This window comes from Passer montanus, unplaced genomic scaffold, assembly GCF_014805655.1.
Source record: "Passer montanus isolate IOZ18808 unplaced genomic scaffold, ASM1480565v1 scaffold34, whole genome shotgun sequence".
Classification (NCBI taxonomy): Eukaryota; Metazoa; Chordata; class Aves; order Passeriformes; family Passeridae; genus Passer; species Passer montanus.
This window is the reverse complement of record NW_024368152.1, coordinates 4,992,015-5,013,732: the sequence shown is the minus strand read 5'-3', so window position 1 is coordinate 5,013,732 and position 21,718 is coordinate 4,992,015. Positions and strand designations below refer to the sequence as shown.

Here is a 21,718-nt window from a genome sequence, read left to right as displayed (position 1 = left end):
TTAGCTGCTCTAAGAACACCAGACCCAACAAGCTGTCCAGCCTGATGACCAGGACCTCTTTCACTCTTCCAACTGACACAATTCCTTCCCAGTGGATTGCCTGTGATTACCTGAAGGCCATGAGTAACATCAGAGGGAGTTGTTCCAGGCAGTCCCCACTGGCCTTGCTGGGCTGCAACTCGCCTTTTGCATCACTGTGCAAAATAATGTGCAAAAAGTCCTGAACTGTCTGAAACCAACTTCCCTTCCTCAGAAACCTCAAAATCTTCTATCTTTCTAGGTTACCGCCTCAAGGCTACCAGCATCTCAAGTAAAATGGACTGTAAGTTTTCAGAATGGCACTGCCTGTAACAAGGCATTCTTAAAAATGTTTTATTACACACTGTGGTTCAAATACAAAAGCCAAAGAACATTAAGAACACTCAACAGTGTACTTGCATCAGAGAGTTATTCTTTTCTAAATAACAGATATAAAAAATAAAATTTCAAAATAGCCTGAACAAGAGCAAAATTGCTCTTAAAAATAGCAATTTTTCAAACCCAGACTTCTGGAGAGCTAGAATATCCTGAGTAGTGGAACTATGTGGTTAACCTATGGGCTATTTGGAGCAGTGGGAAGTAGTGCATTTGTAACTTGAGACAAACTGCTTAAAAAAATTTGAAACTGGTGTTGTTTTTCTTCTCTTCAATAATGAGATACATAGTAAATAACTGATTTTTACTTACTTTTAATTATTTAGCAAATTATATTACATTTAATCATGTTTCAATTAAGGAGAATTATTAACTTACTTCTAAATTTATATTATTTTCTTTTAATCCTAGAAACCAGGAAATAACACCTGCAGTAGCATATGGGTGTGCAAGTATTAAAAATAGCATAGTGATACTACCTGGATGAACTGAAAAGTAAAAAGCTTATAGAGTCTTGTTTCCACAAACTCTCTCATCAACTTTCAAGCCTGGTTTTGTATAAAATGAACTATTCAAGTTTGGTAGTTTTTAATTTCAGTATCCTAGAACTAAAATATTATATTTATTTTTATTATTAAAAACATTTCTCTGTAGCAGCATCATGAAATACCTTGCCTACCTATATTGCTCTACCTGTTGTTACTTAATGCTACCTCCATTATGCGAGCAATACTTTAATGTACTAATCAATCATGTTCTTTTGAGGAAAAAAAAACAACCCAAAACCAACATAATCCATAGCTCTCCAATGCTTTAGCCTTAAACACCCCCTGAGTCCAACCAGTATTTTACAATGACTGTTAAAAAGGGGGGGGGGGGAAAAAGCATTTCATAAATCAAGTGTTTTACCTTTACGTCCAGGGTATACGTTAGGATAATATTCATAATAAAGATCAGGCTGGTCTAAATTTCCAAATGGTTCAAATTCCATTTCTGCATTTTGGAACAGATCCAGTTTTACCAGCAGTGCTAGTCTCACAAACCACAGCTAAAAATTGATACATATAAAAAACGGAAAGACAAGATCTGTTAGTAGCTTCAATCAAAAGCCACATCCAATACAATTTCAACTTTTCCTGATAAAAGCTGAGTCAACAGTTTCTCTGTTACTGAAAAGAATCAGGATTTATATTTATCTGCTCTTTTACATAGTACTTTTCATCAAATCATTAAAACAAAGCTCAGAGGACTGATGTTTAATTGTTTGTAAAGATAGACAAGATTTCTTCAAGATTTTGAAGATGAAGTTTAAAAACTAGCCAGCCTCAAAATTAGAACATCTCTCCTTGAAATGAGTTAGCATGTACAAATTATCAATCTGGTATTTTAACTGCTTTTCCAACTTTAGGGTATCCTTAAAATCTTTTGGTGAAATGCCATGAGCTTTATAATCACTCGGGTCAAAAACATGACTTCTCATTTGTTCACATCTGAAACATTTGCAATATTTTATTAATTTGGACTCTTATCTTCTAAGCAACATGAAACATATTTCTAACATGTGGAATCTTACTATAAAAGTTCACAATCTAGATAGTTCCATGAACTTTAGCAGAGTGAGTCTTTCTGAAGAAGCAAAACATATTCCATTTTACTAGTGTAAAAACCTTTAAAAACATAGAATCAAGACTGGATTTTCCTTAAAAAAACTAAGTTTGTTTTAAATGAAGGCCTACTTTACATAAGCAAACAGAAAGTGTCTTGCTAAAATACTTAAATAACTTATATTACAATTAGGAAAAGGAGTTGATCGTGTTAAAAAAAAAGCCACTATGAATATTGTTGGTAAAAAAGTGACAAGGGCATATTTAAACATACCTGTAAAGAATCTGTTGTATGACTAGCAGGTAGTCCACTTTTTTTATAGCCTTGACCATGTGCAGTTAGAAGCCGCCCACACAAGTCAACTGCTGCCCTCCAGTTTTTACTGCTCTGGGAAGAAGAAAAGAGTAAGTAGCAAAATCATCAAGTCCTTAAAATGTACAACTGCTGATTTTGCCTGCAGCAGCGACATGCACCCATCAGTAATAATGACAAGGTCAGGAGAGCTGGCCGGTGAGAAACAGAATGTCATTTGTCAAAGCTGCATGTCTAATTAGGCAAAAAGGGAAATCAGGTATTAATATCAGCAGGTCACTCAAACAAAATAATATACAATACCATATGGAATTCTAAACTTAAAGCCATATCATGTTTGATTATACAAATGAATATACTAAAATATTCACAACTTTTTTCCCTCCTAAAAAAAAGAAGAAAAAAATTGCCAGCCATGTATTATCACTAATACCAAAGTTACTCTATGGTCATAAAGTATTCAATGCCCATTCTTATCTCACTGACTTCAGTATCTTAGATTATAACCCCTAGTATAGTTCAATTCATGAAAATAAACTTTTAGCATTGTCCAGGATACAAAATTCCTATTAATCAAAAACAAAGAATGAGGAAGAACACAATGCAAAAATGACAAATTCAGAACAATAACAACTGTTTCACCTAAAAAAAAAGTAAACATTTGAATTTCCACTGAATTACTAATTTCAAAATACTCCTAAATTTTTTTATTCATAGAACAAAAACACTCCTAGTTAGAGAAATTAAACTGTAGTCTCACACTGTTAATCAGTTTTTCAACCAAGATATCCCAATAATGTTTCTGCCTTGTATAGCCTGATGCAACAACCCAAAAACTTAAAACACAGATTAATGCTTCACAGGTTTTAAGCTGTTTTACTTTTCTATTATACAGAGGAGTTTTTAAAGAGACATGTATCCAGCAGGTCATTGTAAAGTAAATATATGCTATTCCTGAAAGTAGTAATTTTTTCAAGTAGTTTCTTAATACATTAAAAAATATGACTGTAATATAAAATAATTATGTTGTTTGATGAAATGTGAAGGAATAAAATACATTTATATTGGGGCTTGCAAAGTCCAGATACTAATCTTGAATTGGTATTTTATTAATTTCTCTCCAATGTTTTAGAAAACATGTTGATACAGCAAACAGTCACACTGAAAAAACAGCAGTAACAACTGGAGTTTTCCTATTTTCTGGCCTCCAATTTTGCAGCCACACAGGCTGCAAACTGCAAACAGTCCCCTACAGAGATCACCACGCAGTACCCACCTCATCTCTCTCTGCCTCAGATGCCAGATAAAGTTGGGCTCCACTGGAAATGTAAAAGTTGGCTGAGAGCAAGACCACAAAACAGCATGGCAGACTCTGAGCCATCTACTTTCTTATGGAGGAGCAGGAATTGATAATGCATTATTGTATCCTTCCACATCTACCTGTATCAACTCAGAAAAGCTGAAAGATACTGACATAAATTACCTGAAATTGTCTCTTCAGAAGAGGAATGAAACTACATTCTTATTATCCTTAGAACAGGAGTAAACACAAAAACTAAAAAACTGCTAAACTAGAACTGCTCAACTTGTCTTCCCAAATGAGAATTAGGATCAAAAAATAATAATGGATCACTTATGACCAACTCAGTTGCTACAATCTTTTAAATTCTATTTCAGGCATGGACAAAAAATACTTTATTGAACAAGACAGCCAAGAGAAGCAAGTCTGATAATTATTGTGAAAACAGTCTTTGTTTGAAGATGAATATTTGAAATAATTTCAAAATGAGAGCTACCTGCTCGTCATGAAGCATAATTCTCTCTGAAAGGTTAATAGAAAACTGCTGGCAGTACAACTCCAATTCAACATTAACTGGACAAATTATTGTCTCAGGCAAATTGCACCAGACTTAAGAGTTGCCAGTCCACCAGAAATCTTTATCCATTTCAAACATCCCTCAAAACCTTGCAGGTCACTTTTGTGCTTCCTATGGTCTACAATCACACAGTTCTTAAAATCCACGTTCCTTATATGTGAATTTTGTTTGTAAGTTTTAAGTAGTGATCCAAAGCAAATACAGACATTACAGCTTCAGATACAGCATAAAAATTACTGAAAACATTCTCAAAGACAAAAATAATTATTTTGTGATGATCAGGATACGGTTGTCCAGCTGTAATTGTGTGAAAACATTAATTTCTCTAAGAAAGAATACTGTCAGCCAAATATTAGTGCTAAACAGTTCACTAACACAGCAGCAGCCTGTAAGAAGAGAACTACTCTCCACATAATGTTAGTATCATCTTTCCACTCCCCCCAAAAGTATGGAGCTGTTCTTCTTTTAATGGAAGTCACCAGCCAGCATGATTTCTGTACTTTTTAAACACTATTAGACTAGATGTTTAGTGAAAGGATTTTTAAAACAATCCATATACATCACCGAAAATAAAAAATCCAAACCGTCTCAGTACCAACTGCTACACACACATCAAATCTAGGCCAAGCATATCAGCCACCCACCAGACAATGCATCAGTCCTTGCAGAACTTATCTGTTCTTCAAAAAAACCCAGAAATCTTGGGGGTGGTTTACATACAGACAGGGAAACTGCATAGTAAAACAAATTTCAAATGTAATTCTTCTGTCAAGCAAAGAGAGGTACGCAGACTGGAAATCTACAGAAAATGTGTTCAGTGATAAAAAGGGAACTCCTCTGATACACAAAGAAATTTATAACATTATTCAGTCTCTCAGGAAAACCACTGAAATTTTCTCCAATAAATAGTTGCTTCTTAGTACAGAAATGCAACCTCTTCCCAAAAGCACATATTTACAGTTTGTGCTACTCCCACCTTCTCTCAAATAAGCTATAAAAAGGTAGGAAATTGCTCACTGCTTTAGAAACAAAAGAACAATCTCCTCCCCTATTTATAAGAATAATTTATAACTCATTAAAGTGACTATGTATGTTATACCACTGTATCCAGGTTTGTTATATTTGAATATATATGCAAAAGCACACATTACTCATGTGCAAAAGTAACAATATATGACTTTTAAAAAATAGACTCAAAGGGAGTCATTAACTCTACATTGTAACACCATTAAAGTGATTAAAATGTCCTCCTCCACTAGCTATGACATGCTTCTCCCCTGTAAATTACATTGGTAGAGCATTTACACACCAGTTAAGAAAATGTAGCTAGTAACCCTTTCTTGGTCTAGCAGCTTGAGGACATTATTCCATATTTACAGGAAACATTACATATTTACAGTGGCAAGATACAGCAGTCTTTTTGTAAGTATGATAACTCTGAAAGACTGAATTCCTCTGGCTGCAGGCACCTTACAACTCCAAACATCAGAAGGGCCTCTGGTAAGCAAGATTGTGCTGTTTGTTCAAATGAGGGTAAAAAACCAGGCTAAAATGTTTCCAGAACAAGAACTAACATAATTACAGCGTGCACCTTGTATTCGCGGCTGTAAAACAAAGCAACACTGTGACGAGATCTTGCTTATATTTAATGCATGTTCTCATGCCAGATTGATAAAACTTTTTAGAAACTGAAAATCCAGATTTTCTGTTTTCAGTTCAAAAATATAAAAACTTATCCAGTACAGATTTATAACTCTATTCATAAATTATTATAGAATTATTGTGCAGAACTGCTCCAGCAGTCCCTTATCTCTTTAAAGCCCTGAAGTTGTAAAACTAAGTCACCTGCACCGCCTCCACACTGTTTTGCTAACTGTACAGCATTTCCAATTCACTGCTGCTCATTCCATAGAAGAAACTGAAAATGTGGAAGTACAATTGTTCAATAAACCATCTTTGGTTTACTGGCAAAAATTTCATTCAAATAATCTAGAGACCAAATGAAGGAGTGTAGGAGAATACCCCCTAATGACAGAGTGGCAAACTAGCCTTTGTCCCCCAAAAAAGGAAGGAAGCCCAGAAGTTTCTCCCAACGATCAGGTGAAAAGCCACCTTATAGGACCCCAGAGACTTCACTAAAACCTTGGGGTCACCTAATTGGATAGAAGCCAAAAACTCCCGCCTGGGCCATAAGGTAGAAAAAGAGAGAACAAAGGAACCACGAGGCTTTTGTGAAGGTGTTTCTACCAGGGGCAGACCTCTGTACTTGGCTTGGATTTTCTGTTTATTGTTTTGCCTTTTATTAAACCTTTCTGTTTCAAACACTGCAGCAGAAGCCATCCTGCTCATTCTGTGCCTCCAAAGGTAATAGCTAAGCTATCCTTGGGTGTATTAGGTTCCCTTTTAAAGGCTCATAAAACCCCGGCCCAACAAAACAGAACCTAATAACCAAGTTGATGCTGAACAATTTTGTTAACCAAGTTTAATAATTTGAGTTCAGTTCCTGGTGAAAAACTATTCATCTTAGACATGCTGGTGATCTCATCAGAAAAGGTGCACCTTTGGAAGTTTAGCTTACCAACTTCTTGATAAATTTTGTTTTCTGACAATTAGTTGTACTTGAGGAAGCTTTTGCAGACCGCATTATGATCCCCCCAAAAAGACATCAGTCTCCAACATTCTTTGCTGCAAGCACTAACTGCATCTTACCCACAGAAGTGCTTTTACTTAAATGTTTTTCCCTGGAACTTTTACAGGACTGTGAGAAGGTACTACTCCAGAATGCACACTGGAAACAGTCCAGTATAAGGTATTCTGTTGTAGCCCTGGTTAAAAAATGTGGTATCTTCATTTGTAGATGTACCCTAGGAGGCAGTACTGTCAATATGTAAGGACCACATCACTAAACAGGGACCAGATGATTTACAATATCAGTACAATGGAAAAGGTAAAACACAAGGCAAGTCGTGTCATTTACAATGAGTTCTGAGCAGTGACAATAAAAAGATGTTAGTTTCAATTGGGAGAGAGTCTGAGAAGAGCTCCTAAGATGATTACGAAGGCATCCATGATGAGATGATTAGAGAAGGGTTATTTTTTCCTTTAAAAAGAAAATCTTGAAATGTCATGGCTGTCTGCTCATACAAAGTAGCAGGGGAGAAGAAGCAAAAATTAAGGAAAAGAAAAATTACTTAAAAAGCAACATAAGACCAAAACAAATTACTGTAAACAACTTTAGCTTTGATTAGAAGAAAGATTTTGAGGAAGGACTGATTGGAATGCCTTTGATTAACAACAAAAGGAATGAGCTTCTGGAATAGCCTTTGAAAGTAGAAGCAGTATATTTGTATTTATTAAAACAGCCAAATAAGACAACAGAATTAATCATATGGTAGAATAGAAAAGCTTGAGAATTGCAGCTGAAGACGTGTGGTTTGAAAATTTGGTATACTGGTAAGCATATTTTTCCATTCATGCAGGATTAAAATAGTAACTAGACACTAAGGAAGCAGTTTCCTCTGAAACCCCACACAGGGTTTTTTTTTGTTATTTCTTCTTCTTTATTATTTTTTTTGTATTTTTTCCTTTAAAAAGAAAATCTTGAAATGTCATGGCTGTCTGCTCATACAAAGTAGCAGGGGAGAAGAAGCAAAAATTAAGGAAAAGAAAAATTACTTAAAAAGCAACATAAGACCAAAACAAATTACTGTAAACAACTTTAGCTTTGATTAGAAGAAAGATTTTGAGGAAGGACTGATTGGAATGCCTTTGATTAACAACAAAAGGAATGAGCTTCTGGAATAGCCTTTGAAAGTAGAAGCAGTATATTTGTATTTATTAAAACAGCCAAATAAGACAACAGAATTAATCATATGGTAGAATAGAAAAGCTTGAGAATTGCAGCTGAAGACGTGTGGTTTGAAAATTTGGTATACTGGTAAGCATATTTTTCCATTCATGCAGGATTAAAATAGTAACTAGACACTAAGGAAGCAGTTTCCTCTGAAACCCCACAAAGGGTTTTTTTTTTTTGAGTTATTTCTTTTTTTTGTTGTTGTTGTTTTTTTTTTGTTTTGTTTTTTTTGGTCCCCATAATACAATGGAGTTTGCCCAAGTTCATCTGAGAATTTTATCTTAACAAATTTCTTCATAAGAGGACTAAACATTCACTTTTGGTTTCAGCTGTCACTAGTGTCTTCCTACAGCATAAGGTAATTGTTGAGACTTTCAGATGGACACCCATCTAAATTGAGCTTGTGATAAGGGACTGTACTATTAGGTCTCTATAGACTTAAGAATTCAGACAACAACTCACATGTAAACATCTAAATAATAGATATCAGTCTGAAGGTGAAATTTATCCTAATTCTAAGCATTTCTCTTTTGCACTCCAAATGCATTCAAAATACATTCTTCTAAGTTGCTGCAAGGGATCTTGGGTGACACAAAATCTCATGTTCATGTGTAGTACAAAAGAATACCAAATAAACAGTTAAGGAAAAAAAATCTTAACTTTATGGAAACTGCACAGCAACATTCCCAATACTCACTAGTTTTTAACTAGATCTTAATATAAATACTGCCTGCAAATTGCCCTTCGTATGAAAAGGTTTATTCACTGAACATATTTGGTCAGAAATTCTCTCATAAACAAAGTAAAATTTGTGACTGGTAAGAGAGTAGTTATTATATCTCATTCTGGTCTATTATGCACGTAAAAAGCATATATATTTTTAGTTACTATCATCTAGCATAGGATTTCACTGAACATATTTGGTCAGAAATTCTCTCATAAACAAAGTAAAATTTGTGACTAGTAACAGAGTAGTTATTATATCTCATTCTGGCCTATTATGTACATAAAAAGCATATATATATTTTAGTTAGTATCATCTAGCATAGGATTTTAATGTTTTTAAGTCTGAAATCCCTTTAACTTTAAGGACTACAGTCAATCAGAAATAAGTTTTCCACATTTAGACTTTAAGAAGAAATGCAATGTTTGCAAAGGAAGGAAAAAAGACCAACTAATTCTCATCATAAAAAGAAACTAGTTCTACAAATGAAACTGAGAAAGTTATTTTGCATACTCCAACCAACAGCTAACAACTGAAAGCCTTGAAAAACAAAGAACATTCTAACTTCTATCCAAATGGTTTCAATTTTATAAAAAAATCCACCTTTCTAAATAAGGCAATTAAAAAAAAAACAAAAAACAAAAACATAAGTAGCATAAGTAACTGTAAGTGCAAGAAGTAACAAAATATCCTACAGCTGCAGACTGCCTCCTAGCTCACTGCCTTGGGTCTAAAAGCTTTAACACTACTCCTCTGGTGCTTAAGAGCAGGCTCAAAGCAAAAACATTGTAATTAAGGTACAAGATAGTCTGCCCCACAGAATAATATCTTGCTCAGACACCACTACCAGGCTAAACAGAAAGGCATTTCCCGCACATCAAAAATTCTCTTCCAGAAGATGGAAAGTGTGGGAAAAAAAGCTTTTCCTACTTAAGACACTGGTGGGTGCAAGACTTTTGCATAAGATTATTTTCCCCTCTCAAGTCATGTAAAACATTGAGATCAACAGAAAAACATGTGTCTAGGGTGGAGATCACAATCTGTTTTTTCATGTTTACTTTCTAAAATTACCTCTGAATTCCTTTACCAGTGTTTGCTGAGACCCGCTAGACTATTCCTAACATAACAAAGAAGTCATCTCTTTTGGAACTTTACGTGTAAAGTCACACAATTAAATTAAAAGATGTTAAATACTAAATACAGCCTGTCCTGATAATTCCTCACTACTTTTCCTCAGTAATTTTTCATCAATTTTTTCAGAATCCAAACATTTTGTTACGTCATCAGATTAACTAAGGCTCGGTCATGTAATAGTAATGGATTTTACACAAGAACATGATGGTTAAAGGAATAAGGCAAGGTTTACAAGGCGGCTAGACACAACTGTTTTCAGAACAGAAATATTTACTTTAATGAAAGAATCAAGCTTTCCTCTGTAAGTAACTTGCTTTAGTTTTCTGCACTGAAGTAAAAAATCAGGCAGTTGAAATTATCATACCAGTTTGGCTTGTCATTTACAACTTTTCCATCTTTTTGTAAAACACTTAGGAGAAAAGATAAGTACATACACATGTAAACAAAAATATGATTTAAATCTGTTTTTGCAACCATTTGTATTATATAAAAAGTCACAGTCACCTAAAATAATTTTTTGTAACTTTTGCAAGTAAAGAAACATTTACTATGTGATTTAAACCCAAATGGTTAAACCCCAGTGTCATTCCCATTAAAGACTATTGCAGTTTGGCTAGTACTATTGAAGGGTCAGGAACAGACTAATACACAGATTTTTTTTCCCCAGTTTCTCCTGTAACTTTTGCAAGTAAAGAAACATTTACTATGTGATTTAAACCCAAATGGTTAAACCCCAGTGTCATCCCATTAAAGACTATTGCAGTTTGGCCAGTACTATTGAAGGGTCAGGAATAGACTAATACACAGATTTTTTTCCCAGTTTCTCTTCAGTCAGTAGCTCCCAATTATCTTGAGAGAAACACAGTATTAAATATATATAATCTGATGATTGTTACTTACAATTAGCTGTTTCAAGCCTACAAATGACTGCTCTACAGAGTTGGCATTTAAAACTTGTCTCTTCATGGCAGCCTGCTCCCCCAAGAAGCGAAGCATTAGGTCTTTGACTGCATCTCCCTTGGTGTTCATGGAAAAGAAAAAGAAAACACATAATGAGATTATTTAAAACAGTATTTCAGCAAGATAAAATGTAGAATTAAAACTGAGCAAAAGAGTTCTTTCCTCTAGAGAAATACAAATTTTCCAGTATGTTACATGTGTAATAAATTGGAATGAAAACTTCTACATGTACTCCACATAATTTGCTATATTTTTTCTTCCATGTATAGGTTTCAGTTAGCATTGACACATTCAGATTTACTTGCTTTTTATACTATTGCCATTCACAGATCTTATAAAACATTCCTCAAAGATCTTATGAAAACCAGAAAGTTTTACAGGTTTTTGTAATATATGTTAACATTGAAAGGTGCAATCTATTGATCAAAAATAAACATGCACACAGTAAGTCAGCCTTAAATATCCACAGAAAATAAACTTTGAGAGATCATCAAACAAAGTAAACAGCAATCCTTCAACAAGTGTTTTAAATTTCAAAAGAACTAGCTGCAGGCATCAATCAGAGAAACTGGGCTATCTGAGTTCAGTAGCTTGCCTAAAAAGAGAGCAAACTGTATATAATAACAGCAGAGCTTAGCTACAACAAAGACAATTGACATTAAATGTTTCAACTTTCTCCAAGGACAGTGATGGGACATATATTTGTGTTTTCTGTCTAGTTTCTTAAGGAATGAGAACTACTGGAAATTTTTTACCTCTAATGATGTCACTTACCCATGAATAAACAACAGATCTACCTGACAGAAGAGCCCAAGGAATTAAGAAAAGACAGTGTGTGCAAAATGACATAAATACAGAAGAATTTTTACATCCCCCCAACAGTACTTTGGATCCAACAGTCCTTTGGTGTAGGAAACAGTAAAAATGAATGTAATGAAACAAAGGACAATGACAGAAGAGAGCAATTAATGAAAAAAGGCATAATGGAAAGAGCATGAAAAAGCAGCACTCAGATTTGTTCTGACACTTTGAGAACACTGCTACGGACAATCTTTACCATACACAACCCAACAGTAAGTTTAAGAAACAACGCTGTTTAAATGGCTGTCAAAAAGTAGCATGCAGCTGAAATAAAAGTCGTTCAGTATTTTTCTTGGTGTGATTTATTGACATAAGACTTTTCTTACAATATACTTCCTGAGCAAACAGGGCAAAAAATTAAGTCCCAAGCTCGTCAATACATATAATGTAAAACTTCAGTCCTTCCCTGAAGCACACTTAAGAGTTCACTCACTGCAAATGCATTTTTCAACCAACTTACCTGTCCACTGCATGTAGCTAGGTTTAACATCTTGCATTAGCATTCAGCATTAGCAAACTATTCATACCAAAGCTGTAATGCCCTTGTTGGAAGCTACTTTGACATTGAAAATATACCTCCCACAATGTTTCAGTTGACATTTCAAGCACTCTACAATTACAGTTACAGTTAAATACACAATTTGCAATACTATGGAACAATTATACCAATCTAGGGGATGTCAAATCAGTCAAGGCATCCACTCAGGCACTCAGAAAAAGCAGTAAGTGAAAGTCAGGAAAGTTTTCTAAACATAAAGCACTTCAGAACTTGTCCCTCTGGACATGTCTACAGAACTCTTATAAATTTTAAACAATGAAGAAAGCTTTAGGATTTCCTTTAATTCCATTGATGATTTTACATCAGGTCTTTCACAGAAATACATGACACGGACATTCTCAAACATTTTCCCTTCAATTATGTACTAAATGGTGGATCTGCATATTTGCACATGCCCAGATTTAGGGAATCATCAGCAGAAACAAGCCTTTAATCCCTGACTGCGCTGAGGAAGGTGAAAGAGAATTATTGTAAAAAAGGAAGCTTGCAACAAGGAGACCATCATCCCTGGAGACTGCAGAAGGGATCACTCCATCTGTCTAACCAATTAGCTGTCAGGAGAGAAAGAGTACACACTGGAATAACTCATCAAGGTCTAAGGGATATTTTGGGTACAACTGGAGGAGGAATAGCTTCCTGCTATAATGTTTTCTTTCACACTTATTATTTGGCTCTGTGATAACAAACTAATGTTTCAAGATAAAGCAAACCCAAGAAGCAGCAGCAGTACAACATATGTCTAAACTGGTGCTTATTGCTCGTGACAGAAACTCAAGATTTTTCAGATAATTAATCTACAACTCTGGACCTGATTCACTCCAGAACCTCTTCTGATAGCTCCTGCAGATTGGGAAGCTACTGCAGACTGCTCTCTGCTTGTATTTGACTATTGACTGATGGTCTTTGTTACGCATAATTAAGGATTAAAGCATCCAAACTCTCAACACCATCTATCTACACAACAATTCTATTATCCAGAAGCATAGTAGGATTAGCCTGTTTCAAGAAAGAAAAACCAAAACATCATGATGGTTAGCCTGGCTGAGCAGCCAGGATAAAACTACTTAAGGAGAAATCCTGAATACACGTGAGTAAAATTTCCCCAATATTGAAAAAAATGCTTTATGCCTTCTCATCAGTTAGAAATTGATAGATGACAAAAAATGAAATTGACAGATGACAAAAAATTACTTTTCACTACCATGTTGTTTGCTTTGTGATCTCCTCTAATTAATTTTGGGGTTATCCCTTCCCAGCAGCTTGCTGCAGCACTCTTTCTTAGAAGTTATACCTTTCCATTACTTAGGGAAAACAGAAATTATGCCATTTCAGTCCATGTTAACATTATTGAGAGCACTGTGAACATGAGTGAAATTATTTCCCACTTGATCACAGCAGGGAATTCCACAAATCTGTCTGCTCTTAGCCTCTGCAGCAGAGCTTTGAGGGTGTGTATATATTCTAAATGTGAGTATTATCTTACTAACTCATAGGAGCAGAAATAAAGTACTTAAAAATACAAACAGCTTTGGCTTCTACAGAAACTGTCAACACTGGTTTTCCATGCAGCAAACAAATGTCACTATGAATAAATGAGATCTGGTTTTAGCCTCTTCCTGCACAAGGCAGCAGTGACACTGCATTTTCTAATTAGGACTCAAGTAATACACACAAGGTGACCATCCCCAACAATATGAAGTACTATGACACACAAATTATTGGACAGATCTTCTACAGTATTTCTAAAATATAATCACAGAGGAAGATACAGTGACAGACTCTTACCTGGATATTATCGAATTTTAATCCAGGCATGGTGAGATTCTCCTTGTCTATGAACACGGCGCTGTATTGTTGTGTGGCAACTGAAATGAGAACATTTCTTGTCTCCTCACTAGGAATCCAAGCATCATTTCTTCGATCTAGTTCACTCATATTTAAGGCTGTGGCAAACGGGTCATCACTCCCAGCAAAAACAGCTTGGATTTGTGAGAATGGCTTGGGGGATTGAGTTATCTCAAGAGATGATGGGGGACCACCTGCTTCAGGCCTCCCATTTTGCACAGGGAAAGTAGGGTTGGATGAAGAACCATCTCCACCATTAGAAAGAGAGGACATTTGTTCTGGAACTGAAGAGCTTGCATTGGGATTACTAACAGAAATAAAATTGGATGTCGTAAATGAATCAAAAAAATCAGAAGCTAAAGTATTAGTGTTAACAGTGTCACCAAAGAACTTGCTTAGACTAGGACTTGGTTGAACCACCTGTGGATTGTACTTCACTGGAGTCTCTATTATACTACTAAAACTGGGAGATTTCACCATCTGAGGCTCAAAACCATCAGGCAGGAACAACTGTGGCTGGGAACTAGCATTGTTTGCTTGGCTGAAGATGGTGCACACAGGAATGGGCTCGGCCTCAGAAGATGGTTTGGTAGTACTGGGTGACAACATTCGGTCCTCAGGTGTGCTCTCATCAACATTTTTTGGTTTTGTTTCAACAGGAACGTTGTTTCCCAACTTTGGCTCCTCCTTCACTGCTTCCTGAATTGAGTCTTCCTTTAAAGATGCCTGATCATCTGTTCCAATCTCAGAAATGTCTTTAGGAGTTTCTTCATGTTCAGTTTCACTCTCATTACTTAAAAACTCTTCTTTATCCACTTCTGTTTGTGTTTTTTCATTATCTTTAGCTTCCATTTGGTCTACTATCTCCTGAAGACAACCAAGTTCACCTGTGTCATCTTCACTATTGTTTGGGGAATCTGAAATAATGACACTCTCCATCATTTGCTCATTAAGTTTATCTACAAAATTATTTGAATCCTCTGACACAGTTTCATTCCCTTCAGACTCAAATTCATCTCCACCAAGATCAATGGTTTCCTCATGAAAGAGAATGTCTTCCTGAGTTTTCTGCTGAACTATGTCTCTGCTGTCATCTTCACCCGAGGTGCTCTTTGCATCCTTAGCATTGCTTTCATTATTCTCCATAGCAACTGGAAAAGGAAAAGCCCCCACCAAAACAAGAATTGGTTTTATTACTTGTATATTGCTCAGGTGTCACAACAAAACTCCTAAGTACCATATAAACAGTGAAATTCTTGCTTTAAAAAATCGTGATTTCATTATTTCACATCTTCCCTTTGACATTTTCCATTTAATGTCTAATCACAGAATCAATTCTGAAAATTTTTTTCTCTTGATTTTTTCTACATGTCGTAAAACCATTGAGATTGAAGACCAAATGCCTCCCACTAAACAGTATCATAGAATGGTATCACAGAATGGTTCGGTTTGGAAGGAGACCTTACAAGATCATCCGATTCCAAACCCCCTACCACGATTATCTCACATCTTCCCTTTGACATTTTCCATTTAATGTCTAATCACAGAATCAATTCTGAAAATTTTTTTCTCTTGATTTTTTCTACATGTCGTAAAACCATTGAGATTGAAGACCAAATGCCTCCCACTAAACAGTATCATAGAATGGTATCACAGAATGGTTCGGTTTGGAAGGAGACCTTACAAGATCATCCGATTCCAAACCCCCTACCATGGACAGGGATACCTTCCACTAGACCGGGCTGCTCGGAGCCACATCCAGCCCGGCCTTGAACTCCCCCGCTTCCCCGGGCAGCCTGCTCCAGTGACTCAACATTTGCTCTCCCGGTCGCAGAGCCCCGCTAGGTCCCGTTCCAGCAAAGCTACGGCCGGGGCAGCGGCCGAGCAGGGGCGGCCCACAGGAGGGGCGCTGGGCCCCGGCCCGGACACCCCGCGGCAGCCCCGGCCCGCCCCACGGCCTCCTGCAGGCACAGCCCCCGTGAGCACCCGCCCACCCGAACGACCCTCAGGCCGCAGGACCGCTCCGTTCTCTCCCGTCCCGTCCCGTCCCGTCCCGTCCCGTCCCGTCCCGTCCCGTCCCGTCCCGTCCCGTCACCTCCGCGCCGCCGCCGCCGCTCGCCCCGCACAGCGCCTGCGCTCGGGCCGGCCGGGCGGGGCCGCGCGCGCGCAGCTCCCGGAAGCGGCCGAGGACGGGCCGCGCCGAGGGTCAGAAAGCATCGGACGCGACGGCGGCTGCTCGGCTGGGCTTGGGGGGGTCGCGATGGAGGACGACGCGCCGGTGATTTACGGGCTGGAGTTCCAGGTGAGCGAGAGCGGAGGTCGAGGCAAGGTTGGCGGGTCGCGGTCCTGCCTTCGAAAAGGCGCTGGCCGCGGGGTCGGGTGTGTGTAGCGGGGCAGAGGGAGCCCGCCGGGGGGGCATCGGCGTTCTCCCTCCTCCCCCGAGCCGGGACCGGGATAAAGCCACGGGCCCCGCCGCGTCCTGGTGGCTTTTGGCAGCCGCGCTGGGGCGTTTGAGGGTGGCTGGCCGGGAATGGTTCCCCGCTGAAAGCGAGCTGTTGGCAGGGCGGGTGCGGGGCCCGCCGGGCTCCTTCTCCTTCTCCCTGTCCCCGCCGGGCTCCTTCTCCCCTCGCACCGCTCCCCGCTCCGCCGCTGGAACAGGCTTTGTCTGGCGCTGGAGTGGTACCAAAGTACTGTCAAAGAAATCCTTGATTCTGCCTTGTCAGAAAAAACCCAAAAAGATTAAAAATTGGGTTTTTTTGAGGAGAGAGCATGGAACTGTTTCCAGTAAGTTACAAAATTTAGTTGGTTATGCCCTACCATAAATCTGCGTGAAGTTTGCGGGACCTCCCTGTGGGGTCTGTGTGTGTGCATTTGTCCCATGCGACAAATCTGTCCATCACGTCGGTATTTTATGGCTGTAAGGAAATGGAACTGTTTAACTCAGAAGCTTATTGATCCTCTTCTTAGATGAACACAGGTGTTGTGTTTAATGAGGTTTCGGTAAGTTCTGGGAAAGCAGAATGAGAGGAACCCTAAGTCATTCTTCCTCCACTTAAGGGCTTTGCTTAGCTTACTCATGTGTTGTGACTGGCTTATCATCACTAGCCAACAGAGTAACAATACCTGCAGAAGAAAATCACCTCCGAACAAAGCAATTCATTCTACAGTAGCTGTAGTTATAGAAATATCTACATTTTTTCTTTTGGCACCTTTGCTAAAGTCTTTTTGAAAAGTAATGTACAAAGATTCTTTGTAACGAATGTCCTGCATACTGAGTAGTGTGCTCTATAGTCCTGACTATACCAATAGATTTCATTAGCAAATTTTGTATTTGTTTGGTTTTCCTCTTGTATAGGAGCTGCTACATAATATTCACCTGCACTAAATGTTGACTCTACTGAAATCAGATAAATCCTGATAGTATGCTGTTTTGTATATAGCATTTTGTGATTGGTTTGAGATGGCTGTACAAGTTGAGGCCAAAATTAATGAAACTTACACTTAAATCTCTTTTGCAGAAGAGAATATATATCCTGTACTTAATAAAATTCATAGTTCATTTTTACTAAGTCACATATAATCCATATTCCAGGAATTTGGGCAAGGTAGTGTGTGTTTTCTGGGACCTCCATGGACCTGTGTATCCTGCCCCCTCCCATACCATCTATCTGCTCCACACTTCTCTCCTGTGAAGTATGTAACTTGTTGGAGTTGTCTGGCAAGGAGGATAAAGCAAAAGGATTAATAAAGTGGCTGTAATAAAAGGAAAAGACTTTTAATACAGATCACTTAGGGAGAGGGTGAGGAAAGAAGAGATGATTTATGTGTAAGTCAAAAAGCGTAGAGATGAAGGCTCTGTTGCTGACCTCCATTAACTCCCAGTGTGTCTTTAAAACATTGCATCTCTATGCTTTTTGAAAATGGAGGCACTAATATAGAAACTTAAACCTAAAACTGAGATAATTTTTTCCAACTTCTGTCTCCAGGTTTAATAAGAAAGACAATTATTCTTTTTTAATATAATTTCTTCTGTGTTGCTAGATAATAATGGTTAGCTGTATCATCACAATTACTGCTTTTTGTATGAAAGATCTCTTCAGACTATTTCTTCAGTCAAGTTTTAAAAATTTTGGCTTTGCTTCTTATGTCTGGGCTCCAGCAGTCAATACAAGTGCATCTTTGGCCACTGATGGAGAAAGTGTAGTTGTGTAAATGTGCTTTTCATCTGATCTAATGTGACCATGTTTATAGGAACATAAAGCTAATTCCTCCTAGGCACTGTCCACCAACTAACTTAAAATTATTTCTGCATGTTTTTTGTTCATTTCCATGTACAGAATGTGTTCTGATGTATTGGCATATATAAGGTAACTTAGAATAATGAACAAATACATTTTTATCTTTTTTAATCTCTTGAGTGTGTTTGTAAGTGATATGAACATTGTACAGACATGCAAATTATGTGTGAATTTTAGGGTGTGTGACTCTTTTTGTGACTTTTAAAAAGACAATCTCACCTTGGTTGCTCTGCTTGTCTGACTGCAGTGAAAATGAGAAGATTACAGTGGGTGGTGAATGAAAATGAGAGATGCTGCTTGAATTAAGGTACTGAGTGATGCAACTGTGGCTCAAGATGATGAATACAAAGCAACAGCAGCAGATGCAGAACATTTCAATACCAAGGTGGTTTTTCTGAAAGGAATCTTGGTGAAAATAATCAATATCCTCAATTATAAGAATTGATGAATGAAGTCCCAGGAATATTACTGAGTGCTGTGTTGTCAGTAAAATTATGTTGTTCTTGTCCCATGTGGAGCTGACCTGCGCTTTAATCTGAGATACGTGGTATGTCTACCCCATGTTGAATTTGCTTTCATTTTCAGGGAGTCACAATTTTCCCCATGTTTTTCTTGAGGGTTTAAACAGTGACATTTTGAGCAGGTGTGAAAGCACCACTGAACATCTCAAAATACTGTGTTTGCCTTAGTTTAAGGTTGACTGGCTAACATTTATAGCCCTGGAAATGAGCAGTGGGGAAGGGTGCTTTCTGGGATAGACATTTGCCTCAAGCCTACATCTTGCTTGTTTAAAAGCATGCAGAAACCAGCCAGCATTATGAGATGAGGGAACAGGAACATGACTAATGTCAGAGAGTGATCATTTTGGAGTGTGTGTTTGGCACCTTTAATGGGTTTTGGGGATACCACAACACTGAGCTGAATTTCAGCATGCTGGATACTCCTACTGTATGGTGCATGTCAAAAGTACATAGACATGTGAGGAAAAAGGACAATGAGCGGGAGGCAAGGACCACAGAAAGCTGCCTGACAGAGCACAGGGCCATACTGCCCATGGGCAGCTCCAGCAGCACCCTGAGATAGGGTCTAGCTGAAGCAGGCTTGAAAAAAGTGCACTGATGCTTTTGATGGAGTTAGTGTTCTCTGCATTGTGGTCATGGTGCTTCTTGAATAAGTGATTGGCCTATTTTGTGTTGTCTGTTAGTTGTTGACAGGTTTTATGAATCTGAACAGACACTTTTTAGGACTTGCCTACTTGCAAGAATAAGATGAAACTTAATTTCCCTGAAGCCAAATGTGTTTTGTTAGAGTAAGAAACTTAAAGCAAAATACCAACTGAATTAGATTGTGGAAGACCTGCGACCAGTGTGTGTACATCTGTTGTCATCAGTATGTTTTGGAAATAGCTCAGCTGACTTACCTGTGATGGAGTAAAAGCCAGGTGTAGATTTACTAGAAGTGGTAAAAGGAATCTTCCCTGGAAAATGTGTGTTGCTTGTGAACTACCCAGGGAAAGCTGTGCTGGCTTTCAGGCTTGGCTGTGTTCCTGGTATGGGAGTGCAGAGACTGGAGCTCCTATGGGCAGTGGTGTTCTCTTCCCTGGGGGAGGCTTTTGTGGTCTCCTCTGGGTTCAGGGAGAGTGGCCTAAGAATGTACTTAATAGTTTTGGTCCAGCTTTAGCAATGTCTGTGGAAGATTTACTTTGAAATTTAATCAGTTTAAGAAACTGCCTAATAATGTCTTACTAAAATTCCTAGCTTTTGTGTCAGTTCTCTTTCTTCTCTAAGATTACTGCCTCATGAGTGCCAATCCTGTATATTTTAATTTTAAGCCTTTGTGGTTTAAAGTGTTACTAGAGGAACAGAAGTAGCTAAGTGGCAAAGCTCTCTTAACTAATCCCCCAAAGATCTTCATAATGCATGAAGTGAAACAGTTGGAAAGTATTTTTTAGGACTCTTAAGCAATTAGTAGGCTCTTCCTAGTGTTAGGTGTAGTACAGAATAATGAAAGTATAAAGATACAGGCAGGTGAACTTGAAGGAACTTTTACATGATGATTGTTACCTTCATGAGAAATGAATGAGTTTTCTGAAGATGATTGTGCTAAGCAGTCTTTGTGTGTGGATTGCATTTGTTGCTGTGAGGGTTTACAGAATCTGTCAATCTTTGGAATAGGGTCAATGCACTAAATATGTTGGTGGTGGGAATTCTGGTGCTGTGAAAGACTTGGGGAAAACAGCTGTCTGAGAGCATTGAAGGTCACCTGGGCATGTGTGCTGCCAACCTTTTCACAGATAGTCACTGCAGCTTATTAGAGACACTGAGAGAGTCTCCTACTGTGGTGGGAGAAACAAGGCTGTCTTCCCTAAGTAAAAATCAAAGTGTATTTACTTGAAAATTGAAATTGTGCCAGAAGGCAAAAGTAACATCCATGACATTAGCAGCCTGGGGCTTGTCTAGGGGAGCAGGGAACTTACATTCTGCCTCCAGAATGAGACATCAGCAAATCCAGCTCCTCACCGCAAGTAGCAGTACACTGGTCCTGGTTTTCAGCATAAGCAGTTGGTCAAATAACTTTAAATTCAGATTTAGGGATTGCAAGTCAAATACTGTATCCTTACATTTTGCATTGTAAGTTCAAGGTTTGTTAGTACAGATTGGATGAATTTCAAATGATGCCTGGTTTGAAGAATATTTTTTGTTTGTATTTAATGTAATACAAATATTCAGATGTTGAGGTCTGTTTGTTTTCTTGTTTGTTAATACCATTGCAATGCATCAGCACAACATGTGTTGAGCAAGTACTTTTTTATTTGTCTATTAATGCCCTAAATAGTAACAGTCAAATTAACAAAACAAAAAAAACCACACCACAACTTTGTGCATTTGGCTGGTAGTTCAAAAGATGTTGAAGAGTGAAGGTTTTTCAGAAGAAATTATGTGTAGAAGTTAAGTGTAGAGAATCAGTGCATTGTGGTTCCATAATGCACTTTGTTTAAACCAACCTTCTTTACCCTTTTGATGTTTGCCGTTGTGTTGTTCTGGATCATCTCTTGGTGCTGTCAAGTACAATAGACTCTATTTCTTTTTATCCAAGGTTTTTATTTTTCTGCAGCTGGCCTAAATTGTCAAGGGCAAGGTAGAAGGTGATCTTTGCTCAGCATCACACTGAGCATAGTGTAGGCATAGACATGATGCCCAGTCTCCAGTTAGAGAGAGTCTCCTGCATTCTTCTACAATGATTGTTGTTTCTTTTGCTTTAGTTTGATATTACTTG

General features: G+C 37.8%; 2 protein-coding genes across 4 annotated transcripts in view; one reads left to right on the top strand and one right to left on the bottom strand.

Moving 5' to 3' along the window:
- TRAPPC12 (trafficking protein particle complex subunit 12) overlaps window positions 1-16,294 on the bottom strand; it is a 52,421-nt gene extending 36,127 nt beyond the window's left edge. The window contains exons 1-5 of one of the 2 annotated variants that reach the window (XM_039715574.1): window positions 16,240-16,294; window positions 14,085-15,295; window positions 10,820-10,936; window positions 2,293-2,406; window positions 1,324-1,462 (exon numbers count right to left, since the gene is read on the bottom strand). In XM_039715574.1, coding sequence (XP_039571508.1) covers window positions 1,324-1,462; window positions 2,293-2,406; window positions 10,820-10,936; window positions 14,085-15,290 — 1,576 coding nt within the window. In that variant the 5' untranslated portion in view covers window positions 15,291-15,295; window positions 16,240-16,294. Of the gene's footprint in view, window positions 1-1,323; window positions 1,463-2,292; window positions 2,407-10,819; window positions 10,937-14,084; window positions 15,296-15,870; window positions 16,117-16,239 lie in introns of those variants that run through there. The other variant, XM_039715575.1, reaches the window with a different exon arrangement.
- Window positions 16,295-16,315: 21 nt separating this feature from the next.
- EIPR1 (EARP complex and GARP complex interacting protein 1) overlaps window positions 16,316-21,718 on the top strand; it is a 77,669-nt gene continuing 72,266 nt past the window's right edge. For both annotated transcript variants that reach the window (XM_039715573.1, XM_039715572.1), the window contains exon 1: window positions 16,316-16,446. In XM_039715573.1, coding sequence (XP_039571507.1) covers window positions 16,405-16,446 — 42 coding nt within the window. In that variant the 5' untranslated portion in view covers window positions 16,316-16,404. The remainder of the gene's footprint in view (window positions 16,447-21,718) is intronic.